Source organism: Capricornis sumatraensis, chromosome 11 (assembly GCF_032405125.1).
Source record: "Capricornis sumatraensis isolate serow.1 chromosome 11, serow.2, whole genome shotgun sequence".
Taxonomy (NCBI): Eukaryota; Metazoa; Chordata; class Mammalia; order Artiodactyla; family Bovidae; genus Capricornis; species Capricornis sumatraensis.
In genome coordinates, this window is record NC_091079.1 from 81,685,085 (window position 1) to 81,702,854 (window position 17,770).

Sequence of the window (17,770 nt, forward strand, 5' to 3'; positions counted from 1 at the left end):
TCTGTAATATATAACCTTTACAATGAGCACCTTTCCATATATAATCCAGAACAAAAGGGGCTGACGTTATAAAAATAAAATTTGTGACTCACAGAATTGTGACTGGTGTAGAGTGACTCTTTGGCACTATTAAAGCTGGAGTTACTAATATTGTTATGATGTTTACCCTTCATATATCATTTAAGATGAACTCTTTCTTGGAGTTTTCCCATTAGGAGAAGCCTAATATTTTATTTGTTTGACTCACCCTTCTATTTCTAGAGAAAGAATTATACAGGCCTGTGAGATAGCTTTCAATTGCCCTTAACATAAACTTAGAATAAGAAAAGCATTTACACTGCAACCCGTTACTGCATTCCAGATATGCTAATATTGAGCTGGCAAAAAAGTTCGTTCAGGTTTACATCATCCAGAAGAACCTGAACGAACTTCTTGGCCACCCCAATGATACGGAAAACCCCGAATGAACTTTTTGGCCAACCCAATATTTTTATTCTGTTTGATTTCATTGCTTAAGAATGCTGGTCCTGAAGATCTAAAGCTGTTTCTCCAGAGAAGACATACAGATGGCCAACAGACACAGGAAAAGATGCTCAGTATCACTAATTATTCAAGAAATGCAAATCAAAACTACAAGGAGGTATCACACCAGTCAGAATGGCCATCATTAAAAAGTCTACAAATAACAAATACTGGAGAGGGTGTGGTGAAAAGGGACATATGATCCACCAATCTCACTTCTGGGCGTGTATCCAGGCAAAACTATAATTCAAACAGATACATACACCCCTATGTTCAGTGTAGCTCTATTTACAACAGCCAGAACATGCAAACCACCTATATATCCATCAGTGGATGAACGGGTAAAGAAAATGTGATGTTTATACATACAATGGAATATTACTCAGTCATAAAAAAGAATGAAATAATGCCATTTACAGTTACATGTATGGACCTAGGGATGATCATACTAACCAAGGCAAGTCACAAAGAGAAAGACAAATACTATGTGATATCACTTATATATATCTGAAATAAGATACAAATGAACTTATCTGCCAAACAAAAATGGACTCACAGGTATAGAGAACAAACTTATGATTCCCAAGGTGGAGGGGGTTGGGGAAGCGAAGGGCTGGGAGTTTGGGATTAGCAGATGCAAACTAGTGTATACAACACAGATAAACAACAAGGTCCTACTGTATAGCACAGGGAACCATATTCAATATCCTGGGTAGCCAATCCCTCCTCCAGGGAATCTTCCCGACCCAGGGATCAAACCTAGGTCTCCTGCATTGTAGGCAGATTCTTTACCATCTGAGCCACCAGGGAAGCCTAGCAAACCATAATGGGAAAACAGGGAAAAAGAATGCTGGTCCTGACCCATAAACTTGACTTCAGATTGAAAGTAGGTCATATTCTGTTTGTAGGCACACATACACATATGTCCTAGAGAAGGGAATGACAACCCACTCCAGTATTCTTGCCTGAGAAATCCCATGTAGAGGAGCCTGGCAGGTTACAGTCCAGGGGTTTACAAAGAGTAGGACACAATTGAGTAATACTTTCACTTTTATGTGTATATACACACATGCCCATACACATATACAACATGACTTCTAGCTCTGAATTTAAATCAACTGGGATGGGCTTAAAATTAAACTCTTCTCAGCAGTCTGTTACTCAGTGAGATTTAAATTCAATCTACCTATTATGTCTTTTTAAACTATGTGTCTTTTAAATTTGTGAAAACACAAAAGTGCCTAATACATCCTGACAGTTCACTAAATGAATGAAGACAGGAGTAGTGCTTTGGTATATAATTTATTTGTGTACTGTGGGAACTATTCATGTTTTATTTCAATTTTCCATTCTTTATTTCATTACTTAATACGCTAACACTCTTAGAAGAAGGCAGAGGACAAGATGTTATAGACATCTAGGATTAGAAGTTACTGCCCAGAGTGGCTATTCAGCCAAAATCATGTCAGACCTACACACCAGGCTCCCTTCCTCTAGGACAAGTCCCCAAGCTTTCCCCACGTCAGTTGACATTTCCGGAAAGTATGACACTTTCCTAGTTAAACCAAGTCTAATTTATGAAAGACAATGGAACTCTTTCTCAAACGATGGTACTTTATTATTAGCAACAGTCTTTGGGATTGCTTTTCTGTCCTAAGACGTTCCAGTCTCTCTCAAAGTCTCATTCTAGTATCTAGTAGCCCTCAATGTCAGAACTGATTTTCCAGCACCTATAACTACCCTTTTGAGTTGAATAGATTCAAAAAAAGGAAATGACTTTTTGGTAACTGGGGGTGCAGGACACAGACACACTGCAAGAATTGTCAGTCTTCACGTGGATTACTCTTTGATCAACCAGAAATTACAAACCCAATTCTTTCAGTAGCTCAAGATCCATTAAAAGCAACCTCTACTTTCAACCTTCCCATTAGCCCTTGGCTGCCCAGTCACTCACCAAACTGGTCTACAGATAAAGGAAGGTAAGTTTGTTATGTGGACGATGGGGGTGGGGGGTGTTTGTTATATGAGGGATTTTTGCATTAACTGCAATTAGGGCAACGGCACCCCACTCTAGTACTCTTGCCTGGAAAATCCCATGGATGGAGGAGCCTGGTGGGCTGCAGTCCATGGGGTTGCAGAGAGTTGGACACAACTAAGCGACTTCTTTCACTTTTCACTTTCATGCATTGGAGAAGGAAATGGCAACCCACTCCAGTGTTCTTGCCTGGAGGATCCCAGGGATGGCGGAGCCTGGTGGGCTGCCATCTCTGGAGTCGCACAGGGTTGGACACGACTGAAGCGACTTAGCAGTAGCAGCAGCTATTAGAATTACTCACGTTGCTATTCGTGTTTACTTATTTTTCAACAATTATTAGAGGATTTACATATTATTTCAAAATGGAAATTCCAATTCTCTTACATATATTTCTTCAAGAAGATAAATGTGTCCTTCAAAGGAGGGACGCAGTTCCTGCTGTTACCATTCTCCTTGGAGATGCTGAATCACAGCATCTGAGGACTGCAGGTGTGCACTCAGAGGAAATCAACAGCCACCTTAGAAAAGAAAGCTGGCTCCTTGATCTGTGAAATGGAGATAACACAGTGCTGGCCTCACAGCATAAAAAACTTTCTGTTTTTTCTGTTGTACAGAAAAAACTTTCTCTTGGCAAGTTTTAGATTTTGTAAACTGGGAAGAAAAACTTTACATTTGCCTAATTCCACACTTGTGGGTACTGCAAAGACAAGGAAGACATGTATTTGTTCCTGCTGAAAGGCAGGGTGAGAGAGGTTTCCAGTCCCTGCTGGAGCGCGGCTGAAAAGACCAGCTCTGTAGTTCTGTTCAGTAATTAGATGAGTCTCGTGACACTATCAGACTGTCTTGCCAGGATTTCTTTTTTTGTAACTCTTAAGTCAACCAAGTAACACTAAAAAATGTGAGACTATTAGGCCGAGGTTTCACTAAATGCATCTTTAAAGAAAGAAAATAATTAGGCCCCAAGCAAAAAACATGAAATCAGGGACTTCCCTGGTGGTCCAGCGGTTAAGAATCTGCCTTCCCAGGCAGGGGACATGGGTTTGATCCCTGGTTGGGGAACTAAGATCTCACATTCCAGGAGACAATTAAGCGTACAGGTTGCAACTTGAGAAGTCTGCATGCTGCAACGAAGATCCTGGGTGCTGCAACTAAGACCCGACGGGGCCAAATAAATAAATATTTTTTAAAGACATAAAATCAAATAGAGAGCACAGATTACATGTTTGAGATGACGTCATGGTCAAATATAGCTAAAGATACAGGAAAGGTCCGACCAAGTAGGAGGAAGCAATGTGGCATCCAGTAAATGTGAAAAAGAAAATGGTGGAAGACAGGAAATTAGAGTATTTACAGTATTAAATATGATAGGTCTGTTGAGTGGTTTTAGCTCTGTGCGTGTGTGTGTTCATTTTGAAAGTTCATCGTGTAAACCACGATCTCGTTATGAGAAAGTTTCAGCCTTTCACTGAAACAGGTTCTCAGAGCATCCATTCAATAGATGCCCTTCAAGCACCCATTCCTACTTTAACCTTCTCCGTAACATTCCTTCTGGTTAACCACTCAGGGTTTTAAAATTGCCAGCAGTGGGCAAGTACTTCTCCAGAAAAGGTTTCTTAAACAATAATGCCTATAACCAGGCAAACACACTTCCCAGGAGCAGTGAAAAAAAAAAAAAATTAACCCAAATTAAAGACCAGATTAATTATAATTTTTAATTTCCAAATTTTTTCTTGGTAAAGTTTGCTTTAAAACAAATTTCTGCTTGTTTCAGGGAAATAACAATAATTTCCAGTTAAGTTTAAAAGGAGAAATTTATTAATGAAGCCCCCAAGTTAAAAAGGAGAAGTTCCCCCTTGGTTTATTAATGTCAGTATTATATTTCTATGTTAGCAATTAAGTCTTGGAGTTAACCATGGTTCATGAAAAAGTCTATAGAATAATGCAACAATTTTTAAAATATAAGAAATCAAAGTACCAAATGCACATTTAGCTGGGATCCAAAAAATACGACCAATACTGATTCTTTCATCACAGAAGAGGACAGAGCCCAACCCCACCCTGACTTCCCTGTTAACAAGGCACATATTCCCTTACCATGCTGTTACTTACATACACAGAACAATACACGGAAGTTTGTTCATCAACTAGTCAGCATTAGTTGAGCATTTTTCTGTGCCAGGCACTGTACCAGGTGCTGCTCATATAAAAGTTACAGAAAAAAATTTTCTCTCCCCTCGAGAAGCTTGGCATTTAGTGGAATGGACAGAATGTAAACTGATCAACCAAGTGAAACCCAGCAATGTTACAGTCTAAGTACAAACTAAAATCTGTGGAGGAAGCAGCCGATGTCTGAAAGATTAGGAAGATCTCACCCAAGTGGGTTGTGGAGCAAGGTCTTAGGAGTGAGATGACTGCCAGGTAAAGGAGGGAGGAAGGGCCATTCTAGGCAAGGAGAGCCCTAGAGGAGAAATGAAGGGGAGGCTGGAAGTAACCTAGGGGTGAAACAGACCTATAGATGTGGCATTAAGAAATTTGAATATTAAGAAAGATACACACACCCCAAAGTTCATTGCAGCGCTATTTACAATAGCCAGGGCATGGATGCAACTTAAATGTCCATCAATGGAGGGGTGGATAAAGGTGTGGCATATATATATACACACATACATGTGTATACACACACACACACACACACACACAATGGAATATTACTCAGCCATTAAAAGGGATGAAATTGTGCCATTTGCAGAGGTATGGATGGACTTAGAGACTGTCACAGAGTGAAGTCAGAAAGAGAAAAATAAATATATAACATATTTTGGGCTTCCTCTTGGCTCATCTGGTAAAGAATCTGCCTGCAATGTGGGAAACCTGGGTTCAAACTCTGGGTTGGGAAGATCCCCTGGAGGAGGGAAAGGCTACCCACTCCAGTATTCTGGCCTGGAGAATTCCAAAAAGTGTATAGTCCACGGGGTCGCAAAGAGCTGGACACGACTGAGCAACTTTCACTTTCATACGTGGAACCTAGAAAAATGGTACAGAGGACCTTATTTGCAAGGCAGGACTAGAGCTGCAGACGTAGAGAGCAAGCATAAGGGTGCAAGGATGGAAGAGAGGCAATGGGGTGGAGCGACGGGGACTGACTCACACACTACGCGTTCAACATGGATGACTGACGAGCATGCCCAGCACAGAGAGCTCTACTCCGTGCTCTCTGCCCCCAAATGTGAAGGAAATCCAAAAAAGAGGGAGATATGTATACATACAGCCGATTCATTTCGTGGTGCGGCAGAAACTAACACAGTATTGTAAAGCAACAATACTCCAGTTTTTTAAAAAAGAAATCTTAATAAAAGGCAGATAATGCTGGATTCAGACATGAGTAAGATGCAAGGTTTGGAAGTGACGCCTCTTTTAAGAAACATGGATTGTAAGGAAAGACGAAGACCCAGCAAGAGTTTGGAAGGAAATCTGCCTGGATGTGTGGACAGTTGGTGAACTCTGGCCCTGTCTCGGGGGAAGGCTGAGGGAACTCTCCATCACCCTAGGCACACACGCCAAGGAGGAAATGATTCTCCCCAGAGGTGCTGTCCCCAAAAGAATCAGCTCCTAACACATACGGAGACACGCATGCAATAAAGGAAAACTCACAGTGGTTCAGTTTTTATGGAAAATGAGTATGTTCTGCCTGAACTAAGATTAAAGTTTAAAGAATATTTGCAGTGTATCATCTTTTAAATACAGAGCATTAACAGCCTACCATTTTTATCACGGCCATGTTTTCTAACCAAAGTTGCTGATGAAAACAGTTGTCCAGTAGCTGTCTACAGCGCTTCTCTGTAAATCAGAGGGTGCCTCGCACTGCCTGTGACTGTAGCAACAACCAGAGCTGATGATCAAACAACAGGCGGAGCAGAGCCGGGGCCACACCCCCACCCCTCCTCCCTGCCCCCACCCGTGCAGGAAGCAGGGGTCAAGGCTGCTCCAGTATCTCAGCTCTGATTCACTCACTGCCCTGACTCTCACCAACCAGCCCTGGGTTGGGTTATTATTTATTTATTTTTTAAGTTGAGGGCTCTCAAGGGGTTTGGTTTGGTTTTGAATCAAATTTACTTTTCATATCTATTCAGAAGTGTGGAAAGAGTCTAGGAAATATCAAAAATTAAAATTCCATTTCCTTGAGTTATTTTTAAAGGAGGGAAGTCCCACACTTTCCCAACTGCTGGGAGAGGGCAGGTTTGTTCAGTGCTGGGGGAGGAGAGCTCACCACAGAACAAAACTCAGTGGCAGAGTGGGCAACCCTGGGGAAGAGAGAGGCAAGCTACAGGGCACCCAGCGGTGATCTGGGGTTCCCCCAGCCTTCCCCCCAAGGGAAGGGGCCAGGACGAGGTCAGAGTTCACCAAATGACCACACATCCAGGCCCTGGTCCTGGCAGATTTCCTTCTTTTCCTTCCATCCATGTTTCTTGAAAGAGGAGTCACTTCCTACCCCACATCTTACTCATGCCTGAATCGAGGCCCATTTGGGCCACAGATCCATGCTGACTACTTGGCTACCTGACCTCTTGAAAACCAGCAGATGCCTCTCCCAGCCCACCAATCTCTACACCAGCTCCCCCCCCACAAACTTTTCTGCACAGCTTTGAGTAGCCCAAGCCAGCATTTGACTATAAAAACTGCAAGAAAGCACACTTGTAAGGCACATCCAAAGCCAGGCTCCTCTAGAAAGCTCAAAGGAAAAACTAAAGGTGTCACTTCATTTTATTCGCAATTCCTGTTTGAAAGTGGAGTACGATTCCACACAGAAGAGAGCTCCCAGCCCTGGACAGATGAGCCAAGCTGAGTAAGTCACAGTGGTCAACAAAATTCTGTATTTGAGAATCTCCCAAAAGGCTTCTCTTTGACCCTCAAAGAAAACTATCAAGACCTAAACTTGAAAAACTGTTTTGATTTCATCAGAACTTAAGGATTCATGAAAAATTCATCTTAATATAAAATTGCTATCAACAGCACAATTTTAAAATAAAGACACACATTTGTATTAGGGCACAGATGAAAATCCTATAATCACACGCTAATAACCAAAGAGACTATAACTGCCTGTCAATTACCATGGAAAACAATGGGATTAATATCAACAATTTAATACATACTAATACAGGGAAAGATTACGTTCTGGGAAGCAAAATCAAAGACAGATTGAATAAAGAGCAAATGGTTGGTTTCACAATTAACAGCAAGATGATGTCAATACCGATTACATTAGATGTGACTATCAAGTAATTTTGCTCATTCGGATGTGCTTGGGGAATTAGTCTCATTACATCACCATCCATCCCACCCTTTCGGAAAATGCAAAAACTGTGATGCTCATTATTTTGAAAAAGCTGCACTGTAAAGCAAGCAAGTAATTCTTAATTCTGTTCAGTAGAGAGAAGCTATATTTGAATGAGTCTCAATGTATCTGCTGTAGCTTCTGATTTTTCATTCTATAAATCAATGTTAGTTGTTGAATGTCTTATAATTTTCCTTCCTTGCTTGAAAGGAAACAGAAAAACATTCCTTCCCAAGAAAGTGGTTCTGTAATTATTCATGCTTTGAGTAGACTTGCTACGCATTCTGGTTCATTTTGTGATTGGTAGTCCTTTTCAAATATTTTTTAAATGGCTTGCGGCCGCTGCTGCTGCTAAGTCGTTACATGGGGCAAAACTGGATCTCTCCACTGTGCAAATGAGTCCCCGGGGAACTCCCAGCCTGTTTAATGTGTAGACAGTGCCTAAAAGTCATTGTGCCTCTGGCTGGACTCAGCATCAGTCAGCCCCCACTGCCCTGGCACCTGGGGCACCATGCTTGCTGCTAATCCCAATCCCTACCTCGCTGGCAAAGCTGCACTTTCTTTCTGTGATCTTTTTCTTCTCCTTTATCCCTACAGCCAGTCAGTTCTGAAAGTCTACCAGTTATAGAATTCATCTCTCATTCCTGAGTTAATTCTGCATCTCTCCTTTACAGCTTACTCCTCCAGGTCTCTCCCCAGCTATAACCAGTCTCTCCCTCACTTCATCCCACCTGGACCCTGGCCCAGAACCACCTCTCTGAAAGACAGATACCACTGTCCTGCTGAAAATCCTCAGCGTCTGAGCAGTCTCCCAAATCAAACCCTGCAACTCAATAAAAGAGAAATGTCGCCTCATCACAGAATTCCATTTGCCTGTATTTCTGCCCAGTCTCCCCCTTGTCAGAGTTCTGGGAGGACCGATGGGCGAATGGAACACTCCCCTGGATGAGTGACATCTTTTATAGGCCCTCACTTATATATTCCTGCATCTCTGAAGCCCACTCTGTTCAACAAAAGAAAAACATGGATTAATGAAAAACAAACTATGCATGTTACACCTCAATATAAAAAAAGTATAAGTACACACATTTTGAAAATCTCCCCAACAAAACTGCAAAGCAAGGTTCTGTGAAGCCAAGCTAGTGCCAAAGTGGCAGAAGATGAGAAACTCTGAGCTCAGATCCCCTCAGTATCTGGTGTGGTGACGCTCCTCTGCAGAGACCCACCCAACGGTCTGAGAGCATTTCCCCAGCATTGCACCTGCAGCTCTGAGGTGACCACCAGGAAACGTGTGGTCAGAATCAACAGCCCTCTCATACCAGGAACTTTCTGGGCTTTGGATCCCAAAACACCCTGCTGGGCTCATTCAGCCTCCATGGGAGACCCAGAGCTGCAATCTGTACCTCATTGAAACAGCTTTACATGGGTCTCCTCTTACAGCTTGAGACCTGCAAATCCCATCTATACTTCCTACCCCTGTCACGCTAAGAAAGTGTTAGCCACTCAGTCATGTCCGACTCAGTGACCCCATGACTGCAGCCCACCAGGCTCCTCTGTCCATAGGATTCTCCAGCCAAGAATACTGGAGTGGGTAACCATTCCCTTCTCCAGGGGATCTTCCCAACCTAGGCATCGAACCCAGGTCTCCTGCATTGCAGGCAGATTCTTCACTGAGCCACCAGGTTACTCTAAAATTCCCCTTAAAAATCAAGCCTCTCCACAACTCCCACAGCCTTCCAGCTCCTTTTCTCAGCCCAGTTTATTCCCAGTTTACTTGTCTCCCCACTCACTGTGTAAGTTGAATCAATGATACTCCCACCAGCATGCACGAGAGTTTCCACCCCTCCCATTTTTGCCAGCAGTTTTATCAGATTTTATAAAATCGCATGCCAATCTCAGTTTTACTGTCTTGATTCCTATACCTCTGCATGGGCAGTTTCCTTGGCTCGTAGCACCCTCCCCCACCTTTTTGACCTCACATGTTCTGGTTATCTTTTCAGAGGGGACTTAGAAACTACAGCAAATATTTCTCCCATCTGCCTCTCACCACGTGATAACATCAGCCAGTCATCTTCTTGCTTCTAGTCTGGAGCAGCTTGAAGATGGGGCTCTGCCTTATTTATTTATCTCTGAATCACCAGTTCCTAACAAAGGGTCGGTTGCTGAGTGAATGTGGAATTACTCTGTCTTTCTGCAAGCTGGTGGTAACTAAGATGGGATCAACACTGACTCCATGTCCTTTGAGAAAGGGGCTTTCACACTCAGAGATGAGCAAAGGACAGAATACCATCAAAGTGGTGATTCCATACAGTAGGTACAATCTGTGCAGGAACTCTTGGGGCTGCAGAATGTGAACATATTGATGACCTAGACTAACTGTTGTTATCTGATGAGCTCACAAGAAAGAACTTGTGTAACTTGGAGAACTCTACTTATGTGCTTTGCAGAGCAGCAGAGTGCACTTGGGCTGGGGCTTGTTTGTTTTACTTATATCCACCAAGAGCTAGTTGCTAATGTTTCCTTCCCCACCAGCATAGTTTATGGCCTCATGTACAAGAACCACACATCTGAACTGGCTTTTAGGAATGTCAGAACTAGCAGCAGCCGAGTCCTGCTACCCAGAGTGCAAAGCGTTCTCAGCATCTGGAAAGGAAGGCGCAGAGGGGAGAGGCAGGACCTCAACGCTAGGTCAATTCATGACAGCTTGCAGTTACTCTGCATGTGATTAGGGGGTGGCGGGGGGCCCAGAACTATCTAGAGGTCAAGATACAAAGATGAGAGACAGTGGAGTGAAGACACACAATAATTAAAAAACAAGGCGTGCACAGTCCAGCAAGCCTGAATTTCCATCTTCACCACTTACCAGGGGTTTGATTCTGGGTAAAATTCTTCACACCTCACCCTCTCAGCTTTTCAGCAATAAAATAAGTTGTTTTCAGGACGAAGGACAAAATGCTTATGTCTGATGTATAGAAAGAACCTGGTACACAAAAGGCAACCGACACATGGGAGCTGTTACTAAGACACAGTTCGCGCCTTTGAAAGCCAGCTTCCTATCACTGCAGTAAGAGTGTCATCCTTAAGTGTGGTCATTCAGTCATTCATACATCCATTCATTCCTTCAGGAAATATATGCCAAGTGCTCACGGTGACTCAGGCTCTGTGAGAGACATTGGGCCTGGAGTAGAAAAGAAAACAGACAAGTGTCTGCTCTTCTGGGGCTTAGTGTAGCATGAGGGGGGACACAAGAAGAAGCAGAAACACGTATTCATAAAATGTTTGGTGGCGACAGGGCTCTGCAGTGGAGTAGAGTTAAGGGAGCTTGAGAGTGACGAGGGCATGATGTTTGGGTGAGACGAGAGGGAAGGTCTCTCTGATGTGGTGACGACAAGCAAAGGCCTCCAAGAAGTGAGGGAACAAGTCAGGCAACATGTGAGTGTCTGCCCAGGGAGGGATGTGACTGGTGTGAGGCAGGAAGGGCCTCACCAGGAACTCTGCTCAGCACTCAGGAAGCTGGCAGCTGAGGTGCCCCCTGCTCTGAGGAGCAGCTCTGTCCCCTGGCCCTCCACTTTCCATGGATGGTCTTTCCACAGATGGGGACTCCAACAGGGACACTGAGGGTCCTCTCCCATCAGGCAGCCGGCATACACGGGTTACTCAGAGGAGCAGGAGTACGTGGGCGATGAGGCGGGGCCACAAAGAACAACCGACAGTCTAGTCCAGAGGAGACGATTTATGTAGGGAAAGATGGAGCATGTTCTCCAGGCACGATTATACCAGGGCCCAGAGGTGACAGGATGGCCCTCGAGCATGAATGCTGAGCTCCCTGGAGAAGGAAATGCAAGCCACTCCAGTATGCTTGCCTGGGAAAGCCCATGGACAGAGGAGCCTGGTGGGCTACAGTCCATGGCGTCGCGAGAGCTGATTGAGCACGCGATTTCTGAGGGGATGTTGAAGAAGGAGACACAGAGAGCTGAGAGCTCCACTGGGTGCTGCTTGGAAGGGAAGCAGGGAGACTGAGGGAGGGAGGGAGGGAGGGAGGGAGGGAGAGAGGGCTGGCCTGGTACCCCTGGAAAGAAGGTGAAAGGACCTGTGCATCCAAAAGCAGAGTGGTATTGCACAGAATTTGAGGAGTGGAGGCTCCCCAAAGCCCACCCACAGACCCCAAAGACCCAGGTTACGAACGCCTGTTTTAGCGAAAAAGGGCCTCATCTCAGTCTCTAATGCCAACTTCAAAGTCACTACCTACAGGCTTTAGTTGGACTTGCTGACCACATTGGCTGGGAGAGGCTTGGGGAACTCCAACTTGGGAGACCCAGCTTTAATCTCCAGTTCATAAAGGTAAAGAAAAATAACACATTAAACACTTCTGGATTTTTCCTTTTCTCTTGCAGGCCAGCCACTAGAAGGTTCTCCACCCAAATTGACAAAGGCATAGCATAAACGCACTCTTGGGCCTCCTTCCCCCTCAGCAGGCATTGGTAACCCCCTGGCTGAGCCCAGGTGCAGCCTCACAGACGTTCTCAACACAGCCCTGCAGAGTTACCCCCAGGGAGGGCTCACAGCACACGGATGGAGTCGCCACAGCAACCTCACCCCCCACTCTTTCTATTGGAAATGGTGTCAACCGCCCACTGACAGAGGAACAAGTTGCTTGACTTTTCAAAAATCTGGTACAAGAATGAATTAGAGGAATTTCTTCCATCTTTCCTCATCCTGTCAGGTTGAGGTGAGGGGTAGAGACTATGGTCAGAAAATTGATTTTTCATTTGAACCTAAGAGGCTGATTCAATGCCTTAATCTCAGAGTCAGCAAATAGCCCAGGTGGCCATGAAGCTACTGAGTCAAAGTCACAAATCTCAATGATAAATAAATGTGTATGTGTTTGTGTGCACACACACATGTGCAAAGGGTTACATGAGGGAGACAAAGCAGCCAGGAGGTGATAAAGAAGAGAGATAAGATCTGAAATCCTATGAGACCTGAGAGATCATTCTGGGCTAAGAAAAGTAAACCCTGCAACAACATCAAAGTTGAACCCACAGGTATGCCAGTAAAACGTGTTTATTATTTGCCTTATTTGGACCTAGGCCACATTTCTACTTAATTGCTCCTTTCTTGGGCAATAATTATAAGGCTAACTTTTCAAATAAAATAAAATTGTTCCTCTGCTCTGGGCAGACTGCCTCCAAAGCAGGTTACAGCAAGTATTCCCAAACCCTTCTTCCTAGTTGGTCGATCTTGGGGCTTCAGGGTGTGACCTGGGTGAGGAAGATTGCTTTTATTCCAGTGCTTGCACTAATTCTTGCACTAATTATGGGAGGAAAGGAAAGGTGGGTCAGTAAGCCTTGGTTTCCTTGTTTATTAAATAAATTCGTTTGACTAGTTGAAAGGAGACGTGTGTGAGTGTATCTGTGGTAGAGATAAGGAGTGGTGTAGCCATTTTGCAAGAAAAACCAGCAAATTAGTTTCCATATCTTCTACAGCGAGTCTCCAACCCTACCTTAGTTCCTCTACTATTGGTCAAAGGGTCCCAGCAAGCGTGAGCCAAAAGGTTTGAAAAAGTCCTCTGTTACAATGTGAAAGAAATCAAAGTAAACATCCTTCTAGTGGTTCATTATCAACTCTGGTGTCCAACACAGCAGAAACCTTCCTCACTGGACTTGGCCTGTCCTCACTGGGACTGTGCCTTGAGGTCTGGGAAACGTGAAAATAAAGCCTATAAATGAGAAATAGTTTCTTATGGAAGCAGGATGTAGATGAACTGTTAAAATTATTTATAAACACATATAATTACTGTGGTCTTAAGTTATTTCTAGACACTTTAAGACCAATCCCTGACACCCCTTGCTTTGATCTGTGTCTAGAGGTTGATTCCTGCAAAGTGCATGTGCCAGGGAGGTATGCCCTCCTTTTCAGGCTAATGGGGTCAATGGAAAGCGCTAGAGGAGGCTGGGGGGCAGGGCGTGCCATCTCCCCCTGCTCTACACTGAGGGGTGTTTCCGGCAGATTCTCTGCGGTTCTCGCTATTCTAAGATACCTGCTCCCTCTGGGGTCCGTGTTCTCACTACTTTAAGACAGCTGCCCCCTCCGCGGTCCCAGCTGTGGCTCCGGCTGATCCTGTCCCTGCCTGGGGGCTCTCACAACTCCCACCCCTTCTCCTTTGCTCCTTCGGCCCTCCAGCAACTAGCAGCAAGTTCTTGCTGTGGCTCCTCTCTCAAGGCCTCATGGGGCCTTCCACCCTCCCAATCTTGGCAATGAATGCTCTCCATGGAACCACTTGGTATGGGCTCTGTTCTCTTGACTGGACTCTTGAGTCCCACCCAGGGGGCTCCAAATCTCTAAAGAACAAGCATGATGTTTAGGAATACACAGACTCCAGGACATGCACTGGGCAGGTCATTCCTTCTCTACCGCCAAGAACGCTCTCTCGAACTCTGTGTTAGTCCGATCATCTAGCACTCTTTGCACTAGATGTGTGTTTGGATGGACGGAACACAAGATGGAAAATTAGAGAACTAGAAAGCTCTATCTAGTCCCGTGACCATTACGAGTACCTTAGAACCAAATGAGCCCAGGTTACCTGTGTTACAGGAAGGAATAAGAGTTCCTCTGGCCCACCTGCCAGTTATTAGGCTCAAACACAAGACGGCATGGAAATATGCTTCAGAAACTGGCATGGCCATGGTAAATCTAAATTTATTATTATATGAGACACACTTGACTTCTATGGGACAAAAAGTGTTTTGCTCTCAGCTTAGCCCGATCTTGACTTCTCAGCCTTATTTGTACTAAATGTACTGAAATATTGGAAAGGTGCACAAACTAGTGCCAGGCACATCACAGGAGTGATGTAGGTCTCAGCTGTGATTTCTGGGCTCTTCTTTGCATCAAGGCAACATGGAGGTTTGTTTACCAAAGACCATGCAAGAAGGTCAAGGTCAAGGTCAACTTACCAATGTCGAGGACCCTCTGCTTTGCAGTGTGCTGCCGAGAGTGCCAGTACTTCCAGTATTTCAGCTGCTCATCCCGGTTTTTGTCTTCACTGAAGACCACCATCACCACGCTCTGTAGGGCAGGGAGAACCACACAGCTTACTTTCCATTCAGCCCCTCCTGCTCCACAGTGTCCAGTTCTGGGAATCCTACCAGAGGTGTGTTGCCTTAATTTCTATAAATTTGCTTTTCTTGCTTTAGATAAGCTCAGTTGTAGGGTTTATTTTGTTTCAAAATAGGCCTATTTTTAGAAAATAAATGGAAAATGAAAACAGCACAGAATAAAAAAGAATGCTACCTTATCTTTGCCATGACTAACACAATTGGATTAACCAATTTATCAGCAAATGTATTATTTTGTGAGGTGAGTGGGAATACCGAAAAACATTTTTTTCTTTCATTGAATACAAGGCCATTTTTGAAATGTCATATCCTTAAACACAGAATTTGGTGCTTTTGTAAAAGAGCAAATATGTGTTTCTGGCCTAATTAAGTGCCTCTGACTGGATCGGTGATGGTACTGAGAGAAATTCTAAAAGATGAGCTCACACTGATGAACAATGATATAAAATAAAGATACATCACGGACCAAAAGATACAAAGTCAACCATATGATTTCCTTAAATATGTGGATATACTTTTAAATGAGCCCATGAAACTAATTATATCTGTAGAAATAAGAATCCCAAATGACTTCCACTTCTAAGTTACAAATTCATTTACGAGATGGAGAAGGTACCCAAAATCACCAAACAAACAAACCAAAAAACAACAACAACAACAACAACAACAACCAACTTACAACCCTTTAATTACAGCATGAGGAATACTGTTTCCAGGAATATACTCCCCATCTCATTCCATATCCAAAATACCTCATAGACATTTTTCTGCTATTTCAAGAGAATAGTTCATCGACTCTCATTCCTTAATGCCCTGTCCCCTGTAGCATTTGACACATATCTACCTAATTACTTACTCAGTCCACGGCAGAGGCTTATGTTAATAAGGGCGGGGATATCCTATAATTCACTGTGTCCCTAGCACCCAACAAAAAAGAGATACCAAGTGCTGATAGTAGCCGTAGTGTCAAGTCAAGATCTGGCTTATTCCCAGTGGTATGTAAACATTTGTCGCACAAAAAAAGCAGAGGTTTGTTAGAAAAGCTGGTTTAGAAACAATGCATCCATATTATTCGAACCCACAAGCAGCATGACTCACAAAGGCGTGCAGGAGAGCTGACGAGAAAGGGACCCATCGGCTGTGCTGGTGGAACCCGGGCTCGGCCTCCCTCCATCCTTCCCCCTTCCCCTTCCTCAGGTCTTTCTATTTCTCTGTAAACATTCACTGCACAGCCTCCTGCTGTTTATTTCTGTCTGTCCCAAAATAAAAATAACGTTTCGGGTGACTTTTTTCTAGACAATGACTAAATTAGCATAAGCAATGGCCTATTCTTGGTATGGAAATGTATTTTTTCAGTGATAAAGAAAAAGGCAGTTTGAAACTGCTATTACCAAGGCTACAGGCTCTGACTTGGGATGTAGCCCTGTTTGCAGAAATCAGTGCTCAGAGATTCTAAGTGCATCCCTTGTTCCTCCAGGCGGCTTGCTCTCCCAGAGTGAGGAGTAAGAGGAGTAAGAAAGACCCACTCGGAGAAGGGCCATCCTGCTCTCCAAGGCTGTTAGATTGAAGACCTTAAGAGAAGGTAGGCTCTTTGTTTTAGGCAAAATAGAACAAAAGGAGATAAAATAAACTACATTGTTTTCATGATTTCAGTGAAAGAAAATTCTTGGAAAAGTCGCTGTACTCCAAGCTGCTGCCATGGCCTTAGATTACTGACATCATCTTTTCAGGGTGATGATAATGGTGTTATTACCCAAGTATATATGAGTTATACACTACCTTGTAATTGGCAAGATTTTTTTGAAAAAGAAGAGGTATCCAGTGTCTTCTCACCAGGCATTCATATATGATGGCATAGGGCACACTAGGGTCAATTTCCAGAGGTGGAGCCTATGCCTTTCAGGCCTCCATGCTACTCAGTACTGTACACTTGGGTGTTAAGAGAGTAGGTTAGAAGTCTGATTGTTTGGGATAGAACCTGGCTCCCTCACATTTGAGCTGTGTGACCTTGGCCAGTTGCTGACTTCTGAAAGGCCAAGTTTCCTCATCTGGAACATTATAGAAGTAATGCCTATGGCATAGGGTTGTTGCTAGTTTCAGAGAGTTACTTGATGTACAGTGTTCAACGTACACACACAATAAATACTAGCTGTTCTATTGTGGCTCTGGTTGTTGGGACAATGGGGATAAGGACGGCATCCCTCCACCGCAGACTTGACGACAGGCTTGGGACATACTAAGCCCCCTGGAGGCACACAGCACACTGGGCACCTTTGCACCTGCCCCGGAGTGCAGCCTCAGGTAGGACATTAGTCCCAGAGCCTCCCTCCCCATCCTTCCCTTCACTCTCAACCGCCCTGTCTCCTGAAGCTCCAATCTGGAACCGGGACAGTCTTGAAGGGAGGAAGGCCTATTGGACAAAGGAGGAGCAGTTCTTCCTTGCCTTTCTCAGGGAAACAATGTCATAAAACCTGGCTGATTCAAGAGCATGCCACTGTAATGATTTTACCTAAAGCTAGTAACAGGCAAGTCAACCAGCAGGTGCCCAGATATGCTTTTCTCTGCGACCCCATGTTTTACCCTTTGCATGGGAATTTGAGATGGGGTGAACTGGGCCCAGAAGAGCACAGCATTCCTTTCTCAGTGTACTAAAGAAGCAGCTTAGGAGGAGGCAGTTATGATAAAATAAGGAGGCACGTACACAGCAGCATAAATCATTTTACAACAGGGCAGGAAAGTCCTTCAACCTCTTTTCAGAGC

General features: G+C 44.0%; 1 protein-coding gene across 1 annotated transcript in view; it reads right to left on the reverse strand.

Moving 5' to 3' along the window:
* Nucleotides 1-17,770, reverse strand: part of GRHL2 (grainyhead like transcription factor 2) — a 125,253-nt gene that overhangs the window by 76,606 nt on the left and 30,877 nt on the right. The window contains exon 6 of the mRNA XM_068983877.1: nt 14,849-14,960. Within this exon, the coding sequence (XP_068839978.1) occupies nt 14,849-14,960 (112 nt within the window). The remainder of the gene's footprint in view (nt 1-14,848; nt 14,961-17,770) is intronic.